At 44.9% G+C, this 21,943-nt stretch overlaps 3 protein-coding genes across 5 annotated transcripts in view; 1 reads left to right on the top strand and 2 right to left on the bottom strand.

Moving 5' to 3' along the window:
* Nucleotides 1-10: 10 nt before the first annotated feature.
* ARHGEF39 (Rho guanine nucleotide exchange factor 39) lies at nt 11-14,690 on the top strand. Of its 3 annotated transcripts, none has more exons than XM_052670587.1 (10): nt 11-102; nt 3,961-4,120; nt 4,669-4,763; nt 5,118-5,238; nt 6,698-6,816; nt 8,345-8,415; nt 9,005-9,133; nt 11,876-12,105; nt 12,946-13,034; nt 13,226-14,690. In XM_052670587.1, exons 2-10 carry the CDS (start codon nt 3,974-3,976, stop codon nt 13,239-13,241), a joined length of 1,017 nt encoding a protein of 338 aa, XP_052526547.1. In that variant the 5' UTR covers nt 11-102; nt 3,961-3,973; the 3' UTR covers nt 13,242-14,690. The 3 variants fall into 3 exon arrangements, with proteins under 3 accessions (XP_052526547.1, XP_052526549.1, XP_052526548.1); XM_052670589.1 differs by lacking the exon at nt 11-102 and adding an exon at nt 150-172; XM_052670588.1 differs by lacking the exon at nt 11-102 and adding an exon at nt 156-177.
* A 324-nt stretch (nt 14,691-15,014) lies between these two features.
* MRPL17 (mitochondrial ribosomal protein L17) lies at nt 15,015-16,012 on the bottom strand. The gene is made up of 3 exons (XM_052670604.1): nt 15,801-16,012; nt 15,651-15,719; nt 15,015-15,583 (listed from the first exon to the last, which is right to left on the bottom strand). The coding sequence occupies exons 1-3, from the start codon at nt 15,972-15,974 to the stop codon at nt 15,335-15,337; spliced, it is 492 nt and encodes a 163-aa protein (XP_052526564.1). The 5' UTR covers nt 15,975-16,012; the 3' UTR covers nt 15,015-15,334.
* Nucleotides 16,013-16,533: 521 nt separating this feature from the next.
* The window catches only part of CCBE1 (collagen and calcium binding EGF domains 1), an 88,978-nt gene continuing 83,568 nt past the window's right edge, over nt 16,534-21,943 (bottom strand). Inside the window, exons 10-11 of the mRNA XM_052670586.1 lie at nt 21,390-21,425; nt 16,534-20,455 (exon numbers count right to left, since the gene is read on the bottom strand). Coding sequence (XP_052526546.1) covers nt 20,222-20,455; nt 21,390-21,425 — 270 coding nt within the window. The 3' untranslated portion in view covers nt 16,534-20,221. The remainder of the gene's footprint in view (nt 20,456-21,389; nt 21,426-21,943) is intronic.

The raw sequence follows: 21,943 nt of genomic DNA, 5'->3' as shown, positions 1-21,943 counted from the left end.
CGGCCCGCCGCCCGGCCCGCCTCGCCGCAGCCCCGCCCCGGGACCGCCCGTCGGGGCGGAGCTCGGTTTGAATGTGGAGCGGCGGCCGCGGGGCCTGAGCAGGTAACGGGCGGCGGTAGCACCGGAGGAGGGGAATGCCGAGGTGCGGTGCGGTGCGGTGCGGTGCGGTGCGGTGCGGTGCTGTGCGGTGCGGTGCGGTGCGGTGCGGTGCTGTGCGGTGCTGTGCTGTGCGGTGCTGTGCGGTGCTGTGCGGTGCTGTGCGGTGCTGTGCGGTGCTGTGCGGTGCTGTGCGGTGCTGTGCGGTGCGAGCCACGCTCCCCTCCCTGCCCTTGCCTGCCCTTGCCTGCCTTTGCCTTCCCTTGCCTTCCCTTGCCTTGCCTGCCCTGCCCGGCTGAGGGTCGCGCGTAGCTGCCCCGGGAGCGTCAACATGGCGCCAGGACAGCTCGGGGGTCGGGGCAGCAGCAGCAAACCGGGGCACGGTGCGGGGCAGCGGGCAGAAGGGGATGATAAGGAGAGTCCGTGTGGGCACGCTGGAGCCTCCTCAGGAAGGAGGGAGCTGGAGCAGGGCTCCTACGGAGGTGTGTGTGATGAATGCTTACCTGTTGGGTGTGTGGAGATTTGTTCAGGCGCTGCTTCCCAGAGCTGTGGTGCCCCCTCCCTGGCGATGCTCCAGGCCGGGTTGGATGGGGTCCTGGGCAGCCTGAGCTGGTAACATAAGGCACACAGAATCACAGAATCACAGAATCACCCGGGTTGGAAGGGACCTCAAGGATCACATAGTTCCAACCCCCCTGCCTAGCAGGGCCACCAAACGTACACATTCAGATCAGGTTGCCCAGGACCCCGTCCAACCTGGCCTTGAACACATCCAAGGACGGGGCATCCACAACCTCCCTGGGCAGTTCCAGGGCCTAACCACTCTCCTTGTGAAGAACTTCCCCCTAACATCCAACCTAAATCTTTCCTCCTTCAACTTGGATCCATTTCCCCTAGTCCTGCTGTTGTCAGCCCTTCTGAAGAGTTTACTCCCCTCCTGGGTGTAGGTTCCCTTCAGGTATTGATAGGCTGCAATGAGGTCACCCCGCAGCCTTCTCTTCTCCAGGCTGAACAAGCCCAACTCCCTCAGCCTGTCCTCATAGGGGAGGTGCTCCAGCCCCCTGATCATCTTAGTCGCCCTCCTCTGGACCCTTTCCAAGATCTCTATGTCTTTCTTGTACTGAGGGCTCCATACCTGGACACAGTACTCCAGGTGGGGCCTCACAAGAGCCGAGTAGAGAGGGACAACCCTATTCCCGGGGCTTCATAGGCACTCAGGGAGAGAGAGTCCAAATAAAAAGCAGCTCTGAAGGGAGTCTGGAGGAGCCTGACAAGGAGCAGCATGCACAGTGTGTGTGCATCATCTCCTGCTCGCTGTGTAAGGAGTCCATTGTAAGCAATCTAGTGAGTCTCTGCAGTGTGCACCAACTGCAGTGTGCCTCACAATTAGTCCTAATTCCAGGGCTTCCCAAACTCTTTCAGAATTAAAAAAAAAAAAGACACAAAGAAAACCCTGCATGTTTCACAGAATCACAGAATCATTTGGGTTGGAAGAGACCCTTAAAAGTCACCTGGCTCAACTTCCCTGCAGTGAACAGGGACGCCCACAGCTCCATCAGCGGCGCAGGGCCCCTCCACTGTGACCTTGGGTGGCTCAAGGGATGGGGCGTCCAGCACCAACTGGGCAGCACCGTACTGCCCATGTAATAAAAATCTTCTTCCTTATGTAGCGTGAATCTCCCCTTTTCATTTGAAGCCATTTCTCCTTGTCCTATCACCACAGATACTGCTGAAGAGTCTGTCAATGTCTTTCTTACAGCCCCCATTAGACACAGACAGGCCGCCCTCAGCTCTCGCTCAGCCTCCTCTTGCCCAGGCTGCACAGCCCCAGCTCTCAGCCCGTCCTCACAGGGAGCTGCTCCATCCTGACCATTCGTGCGGCCCTCCTCTGGACGCTCTCCAGCAGGCCCCCGTCTCTGCTGTGCTGAGCACTCCAGCTGTGGACGCGGCGCTCCAGGTGCGGTGTCACAGCGCAGAGCAGAGGGGCAGGATCCCCTCCCTCGCCCCGCTGGCCGCGCTGCTTCGGATGCAGCCCAGGATCCGGCCGGCTGCCTGGGCCGCAGGGCACACTGCTGGCTCACGCCCGGCTGCCATCCCCCGGCACCCCCAGGTCCTTTCCGGCAGGGCCGTGCTCTGTCCCTACGTCCCCCGGCTCGTACTGGCAGCGGGGGTTGCCACGACCCTGGTTTCTGTCTGGTCAGAATGCAACCATAAGGAAACAGTATGTGTAGAGTGCAAGCACTTGGAAGTGTTACCCTCCTGGGAGGCAGTGTGCAAGTACTATTGCTCTTGAAACCAACCTGTTAGGCTGTTAAGACTTCGGAGGAATACCAAGAGGAATAGCAAGGGTAAGATAACAATGAGGTTTTTTTTTGAGGATGTTAGAACTGGTAATCTCAGAAGCGTCACTGGAAGATTAGCAGAGCGTCTTGAAGTCATTAATTACGCAAACACCGTTCAATGGTTTTTATACTGAGTCTGAGAAAAAAGAAGCAAGCTGATGTGCTTTTGTGTTTTCTGTTCTGCCCAGAGGTTCCAGGCAACTCACCAAACATAGACTTGAAATAGTTAGATTTCAGTACATTTAAACTGAAATGGTATAACCTGGTGGTTATTTATTGCTTTGTTTTGTTTTGTTTTAAACAAATTATTCAGCCTGCCCTGGGTAAAGATACTTACTGAATGATAGCTGCTCAGAATGTGATTTGTGGGTATTTCACCACATTGTGCTGATGCTAAACCATTGGTTAGCATTACTGCAGCACTACCTCTCCAGCTCCCAGCTACATTTAGTCATGAGAAAGACTTGATCTTAGCTAAACTTGTTGCTGTTTCATGAATAAATGTGAGAAAAAAAAACCTGGAGAAACTCCTGGTGCTATGAAATAATGTGCATGTCCCTCAGCTATCTGGACTTTTGCTAGGACAAAGGAGGCCAATCTCTTTTTGTACGACTTTCGATATCTGAAATATCTGAAATAGGCAGCATTTGACAAATGCCTTTCTCTGCAACAACATAAATTTTTGTGCTAGCATAGCTTGGATGTTTGTGAGCCAGAACACTTGTGGGGGTAGCTCAAGACAGAGTGGCAAGCTTCCCCTGAAACCACAGACTTTATATCATGGCAAGCATGCAACAAGCCACTCTAAATTTTAATCAAAAGAAAGCTTGAGGTAATGAATGCTGTGCTGGCACGTGCTTCTTTCTCAGGAGAGGGTGCTGAGAGTGTTTTTCTGTGTTATAAAAACGTGATGCTCTTGAAGAAGAGCAGCAGAGAAGCCTGTTAACAAGTGCACAAGATGGCTCATGTTGGTTGTTCAGGCTCTCACCTCTGAAACGACAAACTACTGCTAGCAAATAAGAGTGCAGAACACTCACTGTTAGGGGATCCGCTATGGAGAAAAAACAGTCTCTCTCCCCACCTGTAACACAGATCTTAGGGTTGTTTTCTATTTCTGTGTGCTGTAGCCCTTCAACGTGCAGGTGAGCTGTCTGTGTTTGTGTCTGTGACTTGAGTGAGAATCCTGCATGAAGGATGGCTTAAAGGAAGCAGCAATAGTGGGCTACGAAAGCAGGTGGGATTGCATGCTTAAGTTTTGCTTACGGATGCATCGTGACGTACTGCTTCTCTTGCTTTTACAGTCTGGTCTTACTGCCACCTTTCCTCTGGTTGACGCAAGGCTTCACAAGAAAGAATGCAGAAGGAAACTGAGGAAACTGTTGTTGAATGTTAGCTGACTTCCTGTCTTCCACAGAAACAGTGGAATTTGTATCTTAGAATTGTACCCTTCGGCCCACGTTGTGCGTTTGTTGTGTGTCCACCTCTCCTGGCTCTCAGTAGCGGTTACCTTTCTGTTTATCAGCCCTGAGGCTACCATGAGCTACTCACCCCTTCCACCGGTGGCTGGAGCAAACACAGTGGAAGAGCAGAGGGCTCGCTGGGAGAGAAAGCGCAGCCGCACGGCCAAGGAGCTGCTGGAAACGGAGCACAGATACCTTGAGCAGCTGGATTTGGTGGTAACGGTGTGTATTTGGGCCCTTGTGATACATGGCTGCCCTCAGGAAGCACATGTTTTTTTCTGGCATCATGAGGTCACAGAACATGAATTTGATGCATCTATACAACATGTGACAAATTACAGCTCTTTGTGTTGCTGAGCCTGAAAGCTATTTTTTTTCTTCTGTCTTTTACCTCCTGTTATGCATCTGATTGCTTGTGCTTTTGGCCTTTTGGCTTTGGTCCGTATCCAGCCATAAGTTTTGATTGTACAGGGGACCTGGTTTAAGATTCTTGAGACATAAAACATGAGGGCATAGAGGACACAGAGGTAGATTAAGAAGTAGGTGGTTAAAAACAGATGCATCTCGGAATACTGAAATAGACTCAGTCACATGTTTACAGCTATGGTCAAAGTTACCAAAAACACGTATAGTAATAGATATTTTAGATAGGTGCTCATGATACCTGCTGTCCTTCTGAGCTTGAGTGTGCAGACTGCAACTTCTTGCCTCCGCTCAGTGCTAAGAATGATCTCTGAATTATCTGTGATTTTTAATTCTTTCCCATTTAGTTCTTTGTGACAATTTTAAAGGCCAAAGGGACACTGAAACCTGCTGTAATGGAAACCATATTTGGACCCCTGGAATCCATATATTCTGCCAGCCAGTAAGTGAACAAACTCTTACTGGGGGAAAAGCTTCACTGTGAATGTGATGGAGCACTGGAACAGGCTGTCCAGAGAGGTGGGGGAGTCACCTGGAACTAGGTGATCTTTAAGGTCCCTTCTGTTTTACAATTGTTCTGGATAGTAGTTTAAACCCAGTAAGTCTACTCTGTAGTATTTTTATGGGTTGTTTTCTGCAGCTTGTTCTGTGACCACCATGCACACATTCTGGATAGAAACTGAATGTGAGATGGAGGCTGGCAAATGAAAGTAAGCATAGGAGTGAACCAGAAGGAGCTGGGGAAATGGTATCAGAAATGTACTCTTGCCTAATTGTCTTTCCTCCTTGTGCACAGAGTTTTGTCGCTTCACCTGGAGAGAGGCAATTTAGGAGTAGGATTGGAAAATTTCTGTCAGAAATTGGAGCTCTATGGTCACTATGCTGAGAATTTCGAACAGGCAAATAAAACTTTGGTGGTATGTATTGCCTTTACTCTTCCTGTTGCCTTTTCCCTCCTCTCCATTCTTTGAAGCATTATTTTGCTTTTGCTTCTGATTCTCGAATGCTTGGTTTTCCTCCTTTTTCTGGGCTGTTTTCTGTCCTTCTGTCATAATAGAGTGGTAAAAACTGTTCTCTTTATTTAGAGCTTCAGTTTTTTTAAAGTATGTTTCAGGTGTTTTAGTACCTGTGTGTGTGCACATACTGAGCTTTCTCTAACAGAGTAACGTTTTCACTTCCAATCCTTGGCTTGCAAGCCTGGAGTGTGTTTAGTGTAAACAATAGGGGACAGTGGTCTTTTTCCAGCCAGTTATCAGGTCTCTCAATCTCCTCCACTGCTACTAAGTGTATCCTAGTGGTGGGATTTCCCTTCTCCTCCCCATTTTTCTTTTCTGCAGTAAAGGAAAATTCCTGCTTAGCTTTCCACATGTAGTCTGTCTTCTGAAATATTTCAGATAAATGTGTTTTTATTTCTAAGTCCTGAAAGCCGTATTTGGAATTTAAACCGCTTGACCTCGGTTCTTGTCAATGTTTATTGCTAGCTGCAGAATGTACTAGGATTTCTGTTCTTTTCTGCTTGCTCACATATAATCATACGTTTCATTTTGGGTAACTGCCTTGACGTGATAGGAATGAGGGGTTGCATTGCATTGTCTTGAAATGAATGGCAAAAAGCTACAGGTGGTAATACTAACTTGTGGCTTAACCCCACAGCAGCTCAGCACCTGTTCTTTGCTCACTCTTCCCCTCCTAGAGTGGTGGTGGAGAGAATCAGGAAAGAAACAAATACAAAATACTTGTAGTTTTTATCTCAACCCAGCAGTGCTAGTAACAATTCTGTATTTGTTTATGTGTGTGTTAATGTATATATTTATACACACACAAAACGAAGGATGCTCAAGGCAGTTGCTCACTACCAGTGCCCAGCTGGTCTTTCAGCAGTGCCTGCCCCACAGCCAACACCCTTCAGTTTTATAGTCTTTTTACATGATTCCTTGTGGTATGGAATATTCCTATGGCCTGCTTAAGCTGTCCTGGTTCTGTCCCTTCTCAGCCCCTCTGCTGGCAGGACAGTACAAGAAGTCGAAACGTCCTTGGCTTTGTGCAGTGCTGCTCAGCAACAACTAAACATCATGTGTTATCAACATAGCCAGAACACATCATCATAACAAATGCTGTAAAGAAAAGGTTAACTCTGTCTGCTGGAACCAGAATGCTAGCTTAGTATTGCTGTGCATATATGTAGAGGGGATATAATTGAAACTACTCACTGGGAGATAGTGGTCAGAAGAAAGGAAATGGCTTGTCCATGGCCACAAAATAAGCTGCTGATGCTTGCATTTAGTACTGACGTTCTGTTTTCTCAGCACTGGTGCAAACTAGCATGCATATTTCTTTTGTAGTCTCAAAATAATGTATCTTCTCTGCTGCATGCAGGAACAATTGAGGAAAAATAAATCATTCCGACGTTTTAAGAAGCTCCAAGAAACTCGACCTCAGTTTCAAGGGAAAAAGCTAGAGGATTTGCTTCCTTTGCCTCTGCAGAGGTTGCACCAGTAAGTAAGCAGTTCTGAGTCCTCAAGGTGTTAGTATGAGAAAGCAAACATACACATATAGTGTCTTGCTAATAGTAATGTTATGTGTCTCCAAATTGGAACATATAGACTGCAGTGAAATGGTCTTCAGGATGTACCTGTAAAGCAGAATCAGTGTGTCTGGATGGTGACTGATGCAGAGATTGCTTTGTTTAGCCCTGGCTCTTAAGCCCTTTATTAAGCTCTCAGGTAGAATCAGAGTCATCTCAGTAGGTGGCTGAAGTTAGGCCCTCAACAAAAGCAAGCTGTGTGAAACACCACAGAAGTGCTGCTCCTAGCTAGAGATTGCTGTGCTCTGCTTTTGTGCAGGTTGCTGATCTGGAGCATGACTCCCTTCTTGTAAATGACTGCTCTTGGAGAGAGATGAGATGAAATCAAGGGTGCTTTTCTCCTCTGTCTGGTTATCAGGACCACGTTTTCTTTGTATTTGCTTCTCTTGTATTTGGTGCCTGCTACGGTTGCCTGAGACAGACAGATCCCATCTGGATTGCTGCCCTCTCCTTGAGGCATCCTTTGAGGGGCAGGCTGAGTGCATGAGGAGAGTGCTGCATGCACTCAGTGGCTGCCTGTTTTGGAGAGGAGTGTGAGGGCAGTACAGACCTAAGTAGGGCTCTGGGGTCCCTGCCGCAGCTGCTGTAGGACAAGCTGCTCTTTAGCCACAGTCTTATCCATGCTCTGGTACATTTAAGAGATCAGAGCCTTGTTTCTTTGAAAATACAGGGTTGAGCATACCATGGTCTTTCAGGTAGCGTTATACAACATTTTTAATCTACTTAGTACATGCAAGCTTTCTTTTTTACTGTTATTCTTTGGGTCATTCCTTTGAATTTGTAAGACAACAGTATATTTCTTGGAGAAATTATGCCTTTTTAACAGAAGGTCTAATATTTTCATTAATCAGCTCTTTCATTTTCACTTTTCAGTTACATATACTGCAGGTGAGATGACTTCTACCATTTCATGAATCTGTTCAATATTGTATATGTTCTGTCATTTCAGACTGAAAATAGTTTGATTTTATTGGGAGAAGCTAGTTGCAGAGATCTGATTCTTTTTAGTTTAGTTTAAGACTGGACAGGAATGCCTTTATTTTCTTTGTAAATAGAGAATATATGGCAGGAATGCTTCCATTCAAACATAAAAAAGAAACAACAACAACAACAGGAAAGTTGTTCAAAGCAAAATGTCTGTAATTTAAGGCATTCGTATGAATCTTGAAGTTGTCTCCGTGTCTCATGCAATAGTAAGTGAAATTGTTCTTACCAGCTCCCCAGGAAATTCCAAAGGCTTGCAAATGTATAAAAAATATAGGGTACTGCAACTGATGCATCTAAAGATAAAATGAGTGTGAACAATGAAATATGAGCCAAAGCTGCCTGGTTAGACCTAGAGTGTACTCTGTGTGCTGATGGCACACTGCTAATGATTTTGGTAATAAAGGTGATATTTCTGTTCCTGGTGTTGTGCAATAAAGCTTCTTCTGTCTTAGGTACAAGCATTTCCTCAGAGACCTGCTGGAGAACACCAGCCCAGGCAGTGCTGAATGCCAGAAACTTGCAAGTATGATACCATCTGTAAACATTGCTGCTTTGATTGCCACAATAAATACTAGCATTTTTATCAGTCTTAGCTTCCTTGCTAACATTATGAGTCCAGTTTTTTTGTCTTTTTCCCCAAGAAAAATCTTGGGTTTCCAGTGCATTACTATTTTCCATCACCATTTTGATTGACCCCTCTTCCTGAGAAAGAGTGAGGAATTGCAATGTAGACTGACCTACTGGGAAACTGGTGTGGGGTTAGAGTGGAAAAATGTCTGTTCTATTTGTCACATACCTCAGTTTTCTAGGATAATTAATGTGATGTTCTCCTGCAGCCAACATCATCTACAGTAGGGCATTTGTTTCTTGCTTCTAAACCCATTTGGATAGTATTTCACTGGCAAATAAATATTTTCCAGAATCACAAAAATGTTGTTTGGAAGGAGTCTTCTGATGGCTTCTAGTGTAATCTCTCTTTGAAATTAAGAAATAAATTTGTTATGGATACTTGGTTTGAAACATTTGCTTCTTAATTTCACCTTATGTTTTCACAGCAAGGTAGTACACATACTTGTTTGTGATAACCTGAAAATATGCTGCTATAATTTCAGGGACTGTGAAATCTGTTTCTGAGGTATCTCAATGGGTTCAGGACGTTGTTCGTAAGAGAGAGAACTCACTGCAGCTACACAGGATTCAGAAACTCCTCAAAGGACAGAAGATCCAGGTGTTGACTCCAGGTAGGTCCTACAGACGGCTGTTTTCCTTCTGCCAAGCTGAGACAACTGGGGGTATGCTTGCCTTCATCTCTAACCCTACTCATGTCAGTCAGAGTTCCCCTTCTGATCTGAATTTCACAGGTAGTAAAATAATGTAATTAGTAAGGAATTTAGGCACCTTTTTAATTTTTAAGTAAAGATAAGTAACATATTAGATGTCTGATGTTCAGATAAAAGGAGCTGATTATATGCATTCAGAAACTTAGTTCACAGAAACCCAGGGAGGTCTGGAATACAAGTCCTGGGTGAGAACGAGAGAAAGAAACTGAATTATTTTGGAGAAGAATTTCATAAACTTCTGCTCACACCTTATACATGAAAAGAAACATCTTTTAGCTGCAAGGTTAGACTCTGTCAGAAATCAGAGTATCTGTACTAATAGCTGAGATACATAAAATCACAGTAACTGGCATGTAAGATCATCTAGTTGGATAATAAGATTTTTTAGGATCTGTGGTTTGGCCGACTGCTCTCCATGCCCAGAACATGCTCCAAGGTACACATGGAACACTGTGAGAAGTATGTCCAGTTTGGACAGATGTGAGTCGACCACCAGGGGCTTCATCCATGCCTGCACAGCTTCACTAAAATTTGCTGTTGCAGAGGTCACCTAGAAACACTGCAGCAGCTGCAAAGTTAAAGATCTCTGAGATGCACCCCCCACATCCGTGACTGTGATGGTACTTTTTTTTCTTTGTACATAGGGGTTATGGTGAAAGTAGAAAAAATGATTTGCTAATCACAAGTTATCATTCTCTAGTATGCACAGTCAACATGCAGATCAATTTACATTTCTCTTTCCCATTCTGCTTACAGTCCTTTTGATGATGGTGGCTGGAAGGGAGCTAACACAGGTGTGCTCTGCTGATACTAAGCATTCAGCATAGGTGGAGGTGCCTGGACTCATTTGGACAGTGTCTGTGAAAAAAGGCAAAAAAGCTATGTAAAGTGACAGAGCTAAAAAAGTGGCTGTGAGTGGAAGGCAAAAAGAAAAAAAAAAAAAGGAAAGCAAAACAACTGGTGTATCTGGACCAGAGGTGGCTATCATTTGAAAGCCCAAGGCCCGCTTTTTTTTTTTGTTTTTGCTCCTCATATTTTGAGAGCTGTATCAGGACAAGTTTTGAGAGTCTATAGATAGACTCTATTTCCATTGTCTTGGACAGAGAATTATGATTATAAGGCTTTCCATTAGCTGGAGTAAACTAGGTCTTGTGAGATGTGGTAAACAAGAAAGACAGAGGCTGCAGAGTATTATTGGTTCTATGCAAGCTTGACAACATTGTTTGTCCAGCAACTAGCTAGCTTTTTTTTTTTTAAGGATTGCATCCTATTATTAGGGAGAAAAAGGTCAGAAAACGTAATGTTTGTGGATTCAAGGAAAAGTGGTTTTGAAGTTAAGTTTCTCACTACTGGTGTTGTCTCTGACAATACCAATATTGCTCACAATGCAAGGAGACCCTGCTTTTCTTGCTGCCTTTCGTATGTAGAGCAAACACCATCTCAGCTAGAACTGTCTCCTTGACATAAAACGCTGTTCTTGTCATCTCTAGCTTCCCTAGGGGTGTTTCCCTAGACTTCATTCACAAGAATTTCCACATGCCGACGTGGAATACTGAAAATGCATCCCTATTCATTCCCGCATAGTCCAGCTCAGTCTATATGTTATTGAGCCTGATCACAGCATAGCATGAGGGAAATGATGCCCAGCCCCACTCCAACACCTTCTTTCCATTTGCTTTTTAAACTTGAACTGATCCCTGCCTCTCCGTTCTGTTCTTCAGTTTCCTGTTCTGGCAGGAGACACCATTTCTGTAGACTGAGCTAAGCAGCAGCTCACTTGTCTCTATTTTGTATGTGTAGTATACTAAGACACATGGTCCATACTTGACACAGTGCTGTTCTCTAAAAAAATGCAAGCACAGCCAGAAGCAAGAGCACAAAAAACACTGTCTGAAATTCTCTGGCAGCTGTTTCCCAGACCAGGACAGGTGGTGATATCATATTAAGGCTTTGGATTGTTATAAATAATCTTCTTTCTGGCAGGTGTTTTCACTAAGAGTTAATGGCTGTTGTCTACAATAATGCTGAGTACAATAAAGTTTAGAAGCATAGCTTTAATTATTCCATTTTGTGTATGTCCTTTTTTTTTTTTTTTTTTAAATTATTGCCTACCTCTGGGCTTTTCAATTACTTTTTTTCCAGCTGATTTCTCTACCTTTTTAATTATTACTGTTCATTCTGTGGGTAGAGTACAGTGGATCCTGTCTATAGTCTAATAAAAGTGCCTATTGAAGCCCTCTTTAGCATCTTATTTTTGTATCCCTTTGCTGTCTTTCATTACGGCAGCAATCTCCACTCAGTGATTTGTTAACTTGTACAGGTTTGTATATATTTAGGTGACCTGTGAAATGTTTTTTATCAGCACACACAAGCAGGGAAAAACAGGGGAAATATAATAAATATTCAGACTTTAGGCTGACTTCTGTTTTGCTGTTAATGACGAACAATCGAGTAACCCAGTTTAAGACAGCACGTGGGGTCTGAATTAAGACGTGTTGACGCACAGGTGCCTTCTAGTGGCTGGGGTTGGTGCAGAGCCTGGTGGTTTACGCGGCAGCTCGGGTATTCTCTTTTGTAATGGTAAATCCTTTCTCGTGCCGGTGATTGTCTGACAACTGTCTTTATTTTTTCTTGAATGCCTAGGGCGCTGGTATATCCGGGAAGGCTGGCTTTTGGTTGTGCCCTCAAAGGGCGAAGAATTGAAGCGCAGGATGTTCTTCCTTTTTTCTGATATCTTCATTTCAGCAAAGCCCTGCCACCCACTGCATCTGCTGAACTCCAATAAATTTGCCTGCACAGCTGTCTATCCCCTTCACCAGTGTGTAGTGGATAAAGTATTTGGCCACACTCAGAGTGAGGGAGGGCTGCTCAGTGTAAGTCTTCCTGCTTCTGCTTGGCAGAAGTATCGGTAGGTCAGATTGCAAATCAAGTCTCTAACTGTCTCAGCAGCAGCATGGCTGAGGTGGTAAGTGGTGACAGTGGTAAATGCAAGGAACTACTCTGAGTTAGGGCAGCTCTTCTCTTTTGGGCAGGCTGTCTTTTTCCCTTCATCGTTGGGCCCTGCTGAGCACTGGAATACAGGCTCCTGCTTGTTCCACATAGGTCAGCTGAGGAGAGTCTGATCACACTCTGGCATGCCCTCAACTGAGCACATGCTCGTGTCATGAGCCCACAGCCTCATGACAAGCAGTATGCAGCATTACAGTGATGTGGAATTAGTTCAGAGAGAATGCTAAAAAATAGAGAATGCAGAAATAGGATGGAAAAATAGGATGGAACAATCACAGTGGGTACTGCTTGTGCCTACAACTCTTTGAAGACTGCACAGGCTCTGACTGGGAGTAATGCCTCAGGTGAGGGTTTTAAATTCAGGTTTTTCTAGACTGCAGCACCTGGGAGGCTTTGTTGACTCATTGTTTGAGTGTAAGCTATAAATTCTTTGTCAAATTGCGTGTTTGTAGTTGGTGGTAGTAGAAGGACCTCTAGAGGCAGCTTGAAATAATAGAGAAAACTGAAAGACCAGCAGATACAGATTGGCATTGCTGACTTCCAAACACTGTTAAGTCGAAGCAAGCTGACATCTGTAGCTAGAAGTCTGGCACATGCTGTGTTCTTTCCAGCGTGTGTGCCAATGCAAAATGTTTCTAGCTTTCTGGGAAAAAAAATGGCAGAAATCAACATGCTGGACTGAATCTCTTCCATCTGTCTTTCAGCTTTCCTTCCCACACAAGACACTGTTGTTGATGTCCACTGACCAGCAAGATATTAATGACTGGCACCAGAGTCTTACAACTGCGGTCAGGTAGGCCTTTATCTTCCAGAGGGCTGGGGACAGAAGAATTATACTGACAATCACATGGACATGTGTATTTGAATCTATTATATATCTATTGTAAGTCTGATAGAGAAGATCTGACTGATAGCCAGAACGCAAGAGAGTAAAAATAATAGACTTAAATTAACAGTGGAGTTTCCCTTCATTTTCCTCCACAGGCAACTGAAAGCCTGACCCATCTGAGTACAAGACAGCCTAGCAGGATGACTGCCTCTTGAGAGAAGCCAGCATAAATTCAGGAAACATTCAGGGATGTACAGTAGGAGAGTTGTGTTTAGAGGAATACTGAGCTTGTGAGATTAGGAATGCATTGTCAGCTCTCTTAAACACCTGTGGCAAAAAAAGGGTATGCACAATCAATTTGTAATTAAAAAGACTTTCCCCCAACTTCCCTTAGTGTCTTCTAGCTTTTCTACCCCTTTTCTCTTGAGATTATTAAATCTAAGTCCCACTAGAAGAAACCTGCACTTGCTTGCCCTCATTAAATACTTTTTACCCAGATCACCACTGGCACATTTGAGCGTCTGCCTTCTCTTACTTCTCGCTTATAAATTCTTCGAATAAAACGGATGTTTTGGCTACCAGTAATGTAGACATAACACAGGCTTTTCAGCTAGTGCCACAGTGTTCCTCTCCTGACATTGATTTTTCATCATTCGTACCCTTCTGTTTTTTACCAAAGTGTTTTGAATAGTTTACCCTTCCTCCTCTGAGAAAGTGACAAGTAGGCAGATAAGGGAAAGCAATGCCTACCTCTCATCAAATCAACAAAAATTGATCTGCTGAGATAACTGAGATGAACTGATAGGCAACAGAGTCACACTTATGAAACATGGCTCGCATTTCTGATCTGAGTCCTAAGAAATGATACAGTTGAAACAGCAGTGAAAAAACTGGGCAGTAAATTCTGCTCCTGAAGCATGGTGGGAATCTGCAAAGGGATAGAATCAGCATTCTGGGGCATTAGATTGCAGAGGTTGTGCTACAGTTCAGTTTGCTGGGGCACAAGACCAATTTATGGCTGCAGTAGGCTGTTCTTGAATTAAAGCCTCAACATTAACTGTTAATATGGGGAAGCTACAGAGCAACAACAGTTGGTTCATTTCTTCAGTTATGGAGAAAATACCTGTAGATTACGTTAGGCCATCTAGTGCAAGGCATGCAATTTCTTATTTCTAATGACCTTAGAATTGCACACCCTGCAGGTGATGATCTAACCTAACCCCACCTTCAAACAGATTAAGGTCTCTGTAACATTCACTTTTCCTCTCCTTACATGATATCTCACACATTTTAAATTTCTCATTGGATTTCATTAAAACAGAAGTGAGTCTGTGGGAGAAAGCATGACTGAATTATAAGCTCTTTCATGTGAGTTAACATGTTTCAGCTAACACTTCACTAAGATTACTGAGTAGTCTTAGCTTGTAGACACTTAGAGGGAGAAAGGAACACAATGTCTCTGTATCTCTTCCCCAACTCAGAAGCTACAGCTAGGACTGAACAAATCGGGGCAAAGCTAGCAATTCCAAGTTTCGTACCTCTGAGTTGTTACATTATTGCCTGTAAAAGTTCTGCCACTATCCCTTTAAGAGCACAATAAAGAGGTTTCCTACAACTCTACACCTGAGGCTGTCTACCAAGTTCAACCACAAATTAGTTCTGGCCACATTGCCTCCTAGTAATACAATTTGCTATAGTACTGCTGCTTTTATGAACTTCAGTACTACTGTCCTTGTTTGTAGTCAGCAATGCTGAAACAGTGAAGCTAACTCGATTCTTCTCTGAGTTTCCAGTGCTGAAAGTCTGCACAGTGGCTTCTAAAGAATATGAAGTTACGTGGAGACATTATCCCAGAGTACAGGGCTGCAGAGTACAGGATCAGAAACTGGCTGGAATAAATGATTAACTCTTGCACACAATAACATAATCCAAACAGAAGCAAACTCACTTTTCAAAGTAGTTTATTTACACAGAGGACATCAACCAGTAGGGCTCACAGCTTGACTTCCTTCTCTTGTGAAGTTGCTAGTAAATCACAGGAGCACGAAGGTAAACCTTGAGCTTGTGCCCTGTTATGATCACTTAAGGCTAGGAAGGTGTCCTGAGCCCTCCCAGGACCCTTCCACCCCTGTGCTCCAGGAGAGCAGGTGTCCTGCCCTGGGATGCGAGCTCACTGCCTGGTGCACAGGCAGCTCACCCCAGGCCCCGTCCTGCTGCCCACATGGGACACGCTGGGGGCAGAGCAGGATGCCTGCACGATGCCCTCAGCGGCCTGCATCCCGCTGGGCGTCCTCCCGGCAGCCCTTCAGCAGCTGGTTGAGCAGCGTCTTATCGCTGTCACGACGCGGGCGGATGAGCGGTGGGTAGGGGTTCCCCTTCAGCTCGATCACAGCCATCTTGGCACGGTCCAGGCAGTCACGGTTGGGGATGTGCAGCATGCGGGTGTAGCTGCCGGGGTGCGGCTGGAAGCGGGGCGCCAGCACTTTGAACAGCTTGTGGACGAGATCCTTCTCCTGCGGAACGGCACGCTCAGCCCCGGGCCCGCGGGACGGGGGCGGTGAGGGGTCGGGCGCTACCTACCGTCAGCCAGAAATCCGCCATGCGCATGGCGCGCTCGTCCGCGTCCCCGCGCTTGGCGTAGTCGATGAGCTGGGGGGAAGAAGCGGGGCACGGCAGTCAGCGCCCCTCAGCCGGCGCTCCCGCCCGCCGCGGCCCGGCCCCGCCGCTCACCCGCTCCGCGTAGCCTCGCATCTCGTCGGCGCGAGCCCACGGCGCCTCGATGCGCTCATGCCGCACCAGCGCCGTCACCAGGTTGCGCAGCAGGTCGAGGCGCGAGCGCGGGCCGTGTCCCAGCAGCCGGTACACGCGCCCGTGCGAGATCGCGGCTACCAGCGACAGCCGCATCCCGCCGCCGCCGCCTCGCCAACAGGAAGGGGGGGCAGAGGGGAGGGGAATCGTCGCGCGTCAGTGACGTCACAGGCGCGACGGCGCCACGCAGCCGTCCCACGCGGGCGCGCTGCATGCCGGGAGGTGTAGTCTCAGCGTGGGGCTCGGCACGCGGTGGCGGCGCGCTGAGCATGGGAGGTGGTGGAGGCAGCATCCCCAGACGTGTTTGGGAAGCGCGGGGATGTGGCGCTGAGGACACAGTGGGCGTGGCGGGGTGGATTGGGTGAGAAGCTCTTAGAGGTCTGAACGATTCTATAGCTGTAAGCTGCGCGTGCCGACAGCGCGGGTAAGACCGCCAAGCCAGCGCTCGTGAGGCCGTGGCCGTAACGAGGTGGGTCTGTGCCTCACGGCCACGAGCACGGAACGCCGTACCCCCACGGCCGCGGTCGTGGCTGTGCGTATCGCCTAGCTCCAAGCGGGATGCTAAAAGGCAGCGTCTGGAAGCGTCCTCCTTGTTTCTCCCAGTCACTGCCGCAGGTGCAAGCAAAACTACATGGAACAAAAGCAACTACCGACAGTGTAAGAAAAAATATCTTTGTTATTACGAATACATCATAAAATCACAATCATTTTACATTTTAGTATTTTGTATATAAATAAAGTGAACAGTATAGTTACTGGAATGCGTAATAGGAACAAACATATCGATCTTCAGTGAAATTAACAAATTTTTGGACCCCATCTTTTGTTGCTTCTCTGGGGCTAAACATGTTAACTCTGAAATACTTGTGAGAAAAATGTTATTCAAACCGGGACCAAAAATAACTCCAGGGATTGTCATAATTCTGTACACAATCAATTTTCCTCTCCTTTTTCTGGTTTAACCTGACCATGTAAGAATTGTTATGTGTCAGTATTCTAGTTTTGCAAGGAAGACTAATCCCGTATGTCCCTGGGAGGTTTATGTTTTTGTTAAACCTTTTAACAGTCAGTATTTCCCCATCACTACACACTCTTGCAAATGTTTCCATCAAATATATTTCCAATGTTAATAAAATAACAACCTCTTTATTATCCTTCTGCTTATAACTTGATGTCTTAACATCAAAATAATATTTCTTTCTAATAAAACTATACATAGTATTTATACGAAACAAAGTTGTCACGTGCGTGAGCCTAGTAACGAAACTGGACATGATTATAGATGTTACTGCATTCTTCTTGGGTTATTACTTTTGGAGCTATAGAGAAATAAATAATTTATAAGCTGATGACTTTCTTCTCTCTAGTAACTGCTTAAAACTGGAGATGTCTCTTCTGATCTGTGTCTATAAAAGTTTGGGTGCGCTTAAGAAAGCTTCATTTTTGTGAGCTTCTGCATGTGTTTCTCTAGAAACTGTAGTGAAATGGTTCTGATACAATGTGTTATGCAAGTTATCATACAGGTAATGAGAAATAAAATGATAAAGTTGTGCACAGAGGTTCTCAGACACAAGGCTGATCCTTCCCAGCCAGCTTTACTCAGAGGAGCTCTCCCTGCTAGAGGCATTCCTCTGTCCTGTGGAGTGAATGTGTCTTTACCACAGCATCTTCTCCTTGCTGCTGGGACTCAGCCAACAGCACTTTGGGGCAAGGAGTCTGTGGAAAGAAGGTGAGGCACAAGGACAAACCCAAGTTGCTCTTTCCTTCACCATTTTTATGGAGAAAGCATGTATGCTGGAAAGAAACTGCTCTGGACTGTGAAAAAAAGCATGATGCTGACTACAGAAAGAGAAGTTATTGAGAAAGGCATGTAAAAATGTGCCCTATTTATGCTCTCAAGTTTGTGGGACAGCTTCTGCACTTACAACAATTTTACCTTTTTTTTCTGGTGTAGTATCAGAATTTCTCTTCCCTGAATACTTATGCAAGGCAGGGCAATTACTGCATTCCCCTGAATTCAGTTGTCAGACTGCAGGAACTGCTATTTGTATATATTCAGAAAAGCAGAGCTGAGAACTCAAATAAGTGCCTTTTTGTGTGCAGTGGGCAATAGAATTTAGTCAGCATGGAGGAAGTAACTCATTTAATTCATTGCTCAATGTCTGGTGGTTCAAACAATCGCAGCTTCTAATTCTGTAGTGGAAATCAACCTGGTCCAGAAGCTCATGGGTGGTGGTGGTGAACATATGCAAGAGTTAGATAATTTGCAACAGTTACAAATACATAGTCAGACATTTAACAATTGTACTTACTGCATATTCATGAACTACATAATTTGTACCCAGTTGCCTCTTTGAATTTTAGAAAATAATACATACATGCCTCAATTAATGCTGCCTCAGAAGTTTCTTTCAGTCTGCTTTATGTAAGAACACCCTTTCTTTGGCCAGAAGTTCCTTCCTCACGTCTCACTGATATCCCCATTACCTCCTTCGTAAGATTACTTGGATCTGCAGCTGCTGGGTGAGGTGCTTTCAGAAGAGAAGCCCAAAGACCAGAGGCTGAGAGCACTCATTTTTCCTTAGCTTAGTTTAGATCAGTGGCTTAGTCATTGCTGTGTAAATACTGATATGCGTATAGTGTGAAGAGGAATAAAGAACATTAATGTTCTAACCTAATGCTCTTGCTTGTGGCATACTGATAGTGAAAACTTGTGAAACAATTACAGGAATGAAAAAATCCTCTTAAGATAATATACAAAAGATATGGAAGGTCTCGACAGCCAGCTGTTTATACAACATGACCTGTTCTGGTGGTGTAGGGATTACACCAATTGTCTTTTGGCCAAGAGAATATGGAAGGGGATCCAAAACTTTACGGATTATTTGAAAAGGACCTCCTTATGTTTTTACCAGTATTTATTCTACTAGAACTTGCAAGCCATGGAAAACATGGCACAATAAATGCATTTGTGATGTGGACAGGACCCAGCACTAAACATCTTGTGGAAGTAGCAGCTACACAGATACAACACTGAAGTTTGGTGCTTAATATACTACTTTATCTTCTAAGCGTGGCAAAGTCCTCAGCAGCTGAGAAAATCCCCATAAAAAAATTAACGTGCATCATCCGTGAGGTATGGTCTTAACTCCTGCATCCCATTTTCCAGTGTAAAAAAAGGGCACTCCCTTTCATCCGTCTTCACAAATACAGGATGCCATGTGCAGTACCTCACCTTAGCTGTACTTGTACCATGTGAAATGTTTCGTCATGTGCACTCCTGCACCTACCCACACTCCTCATATACCCAGCCAAACACACTGCAACTCTTGTGTTCCAGTTGTGTGAATGCCATTTAGGCTGCTCTCATGCAGCAAAGGAATAAAACAGATGGAAGCTCTTTGCAAACGAGGCCTCTCTCTGGTCTCAGTTTTACTTGGATCAAATAAAATTGAGTTAGCATTTCACCAAGGAAGACAAGCACTTGCAGGAGGTCAGAATCTCGACTTTCTGCAAGGTTGAGATATTTGTGCTTGCCAATAAGCCAACTTGATTGATATATGCTTGCTTTTCCTGCTTTATCCCTGTTCTTTTGCTCATCTGTGTGAAAATGTATTCAGTATGAACCTGCTGAGAAAGAGAACTGGGTTTCACGCTAAGCAGTGAAAGAATGGTTAGTTTAGGCAAAGATGTCTTCTTGACTGCTTTTGCACAATTCTCTATCAACTGCAAGCCACATAATTTCTTGATCAACGAGCATCATTGCTTCATCTTAATTTCTTTTTCTGTTATTGCGAAGCATAACAGAAGGAGACTCCTGGCCCCTGCTGTGAAAGAGAGATCCACGAGATCCATCTTTCACACTCTCCTAAGCTTGAGGACACTAGCTGGAGACTTGCGTTCAGTGGAATAACTCATTTACAAGTATAAAGTAAATGTGAACCTAGACTTTCATGACTGATGTCTTCCAGGGATGATGTTCAGCTACCTCTCTCACCTCTCTACCCCTTGAAAAATTTGGTACTGGGTCATTTGGACACAGAACCACAGGTAGGCAGATTAGATACTGTTGTCTGCCCCACTAGCTAGCTCTTGCCTGATTCATGCTAGCCCTACGCATTAAGAAGGTTTTCCTGATAAACTACATACAGTGCACAGTGCAGGCTTGAAGGTATAGAATTACTGCAAGGAGGCCATCATGAACTGGGAAAGCTACAGTACAGGCAGCATGGTTAGGGAAAAGCAAAGAGAAAGAACAGGAAATAATCTATATATATTTTACATTGTCAGTGCATTTTTGTGACAAAGATCTCTAGAGGGGCTCTACTTTTCAGTAGGCATAGCTAAGGATGGGCTGCCTTCTGTATCCTGGAGTCTCTGGGTGCTGCCCGTGATTTGTAGTCTTCTCCAGATCCAAAATCTACTGTGTCATGATAGTTTGTAAATTCCTGAGGTAATGGAAACTCCTCTGTTGATGAATGAGTCCTCCGTCCAAACACTCTCTCCTGCAGCTCTGCGATGTCATTTCTGATGTCTGCCATCATCAGCAATAGGAAGTCAAATGAACCTGGTGGGCCCTGCAGTCACAAAGCATGGTCATATCGTATTTAAGTTTTCAAATGGGTTGATATAGTTACCCTTGCAGGGGTAATTCACTATAATACTGCTTCGTATCTACTGACAGAAATTAAATGTCCCTTTCTGAACCCACCTGCTCAGGAAACGGTTTTCAAAAAGCAAAATTGGTATGTTTTTGTTTGTTTGTTTGTTTTTTTTCCAGACAGAGCCTGGAGAAGAGGATAGAAGTACTGGTTCCTCTTATTAAACGGATAGACTACCTAATTAAAAATTCTTTGGGGAGTGCTGATGTTTGGAAGATAGTTTTCAGTATATTATCCCCACTGCTGTCTAGTACTTACTATGTTCATTGGTATTTATGATGTAGACAGTATCTACCTGTTTCTATCTAATTTCAGAATATCGTTTCTTTTTAGCTGACTTCATGCAGTAGACTACACTGTTCAATACTGAGGATGCTCTGCTGCACACTCCTAAAAATCCATTTCATGACAAACAACATCTTACTCAATTTCTCTTAAAAACAGATTATATACACCCCATCCTTCTCTTGATGATTTGCTCAATGCCTACAGCTTGCCAGGTTCCAGAGAGAGATGAGAGGCAGGATTTTAAAATGTTTCAGAGCTCACATTCCCATGAGTGTTGGCTGAACTGTGCTAACCAGCACTCTGCATGTATTCTCACGCCTTTGCCAGCTAACATGTCCCACTGCTTACTGCCTTCACTGTAGCATCCAGTGAAGTTGGAGGTGTGCAGGCAACAGGCTTGGAAGAAAACTGGTAATCGCTTTCTTTCCAGTGACCTTTTCTCTGCATGTAAAGTACAATTCACTGTAATTTTGACAAAGGAGAAGTTTATCTTCCTTTTGGCTGGTCTGCTGGTAGCCAGCATCACTTTGCTGTAGAAACGCTCGCTGTGAGTGATACTTACAGGTATCCCTTTTGGTCCTGGTGCACCTCGCTCCCCCTGTAATCAATACCACCTCAGTTAAGTTGCTGTGACCAAAGGAAGCCAAAAAATCAAAGTTTACCCGTGCAGACTCCCTTACTGGCTACAGATGAAGAATCATCAGCTCACTTTGTTAACTTTGCTTGCTCAGAGAAATAAAACAATGTGAAGTGGGAACAAGTATACCAAGAAGAACCAGGAACACACCAGAAAGAACACAGGAAATTGCCACCCGCTCTAGCAGGAGCAGAGTTGGATGCTTCTGATGTTTATCCTGGCTGGTAACAAACTAACCTGATCACCAGAGAAAATCACAGAAGAACAGTGTAATGAAATGGGCTAGAGAAAAAATGTTTCTTCTTCGAAAAGCCAAAACAGTTGCAGATAAAGGAAAAAAGGCTGCTTGACAGCCGACAGGGCTATTATTTTTAAGACTTCAAGAGTGGGAAGGATAGAATTGCATGAGAAAGACACAAAGGGATAGGACAACAGAGTATTTTCAGCTTAGCAAAGGAAATGAGATGGTAAAAGACTGC

The sequence above is a fragment of the Tympanuchus pallidicinctus genome, unplaced genomic scaffold, assembly GCF_026119805.1.
Source record: "Tympanuchus pallidicinctus isolate F22 unplaced genomic scaffold, pur_lepc_1.0 scaffold9, whole genome shotgun sequence".
NCBI classification, from domain to species: domain Eukaryota; kingdom Metazoa; phylum Chordata; class Aves; order Galliformes; family Phasianidae; genus Tympanuchus; species Tympanuchus pallidicinctus.
This window is presented reverse-complemented; position numbering and strand designations above follow the sequence as displayed.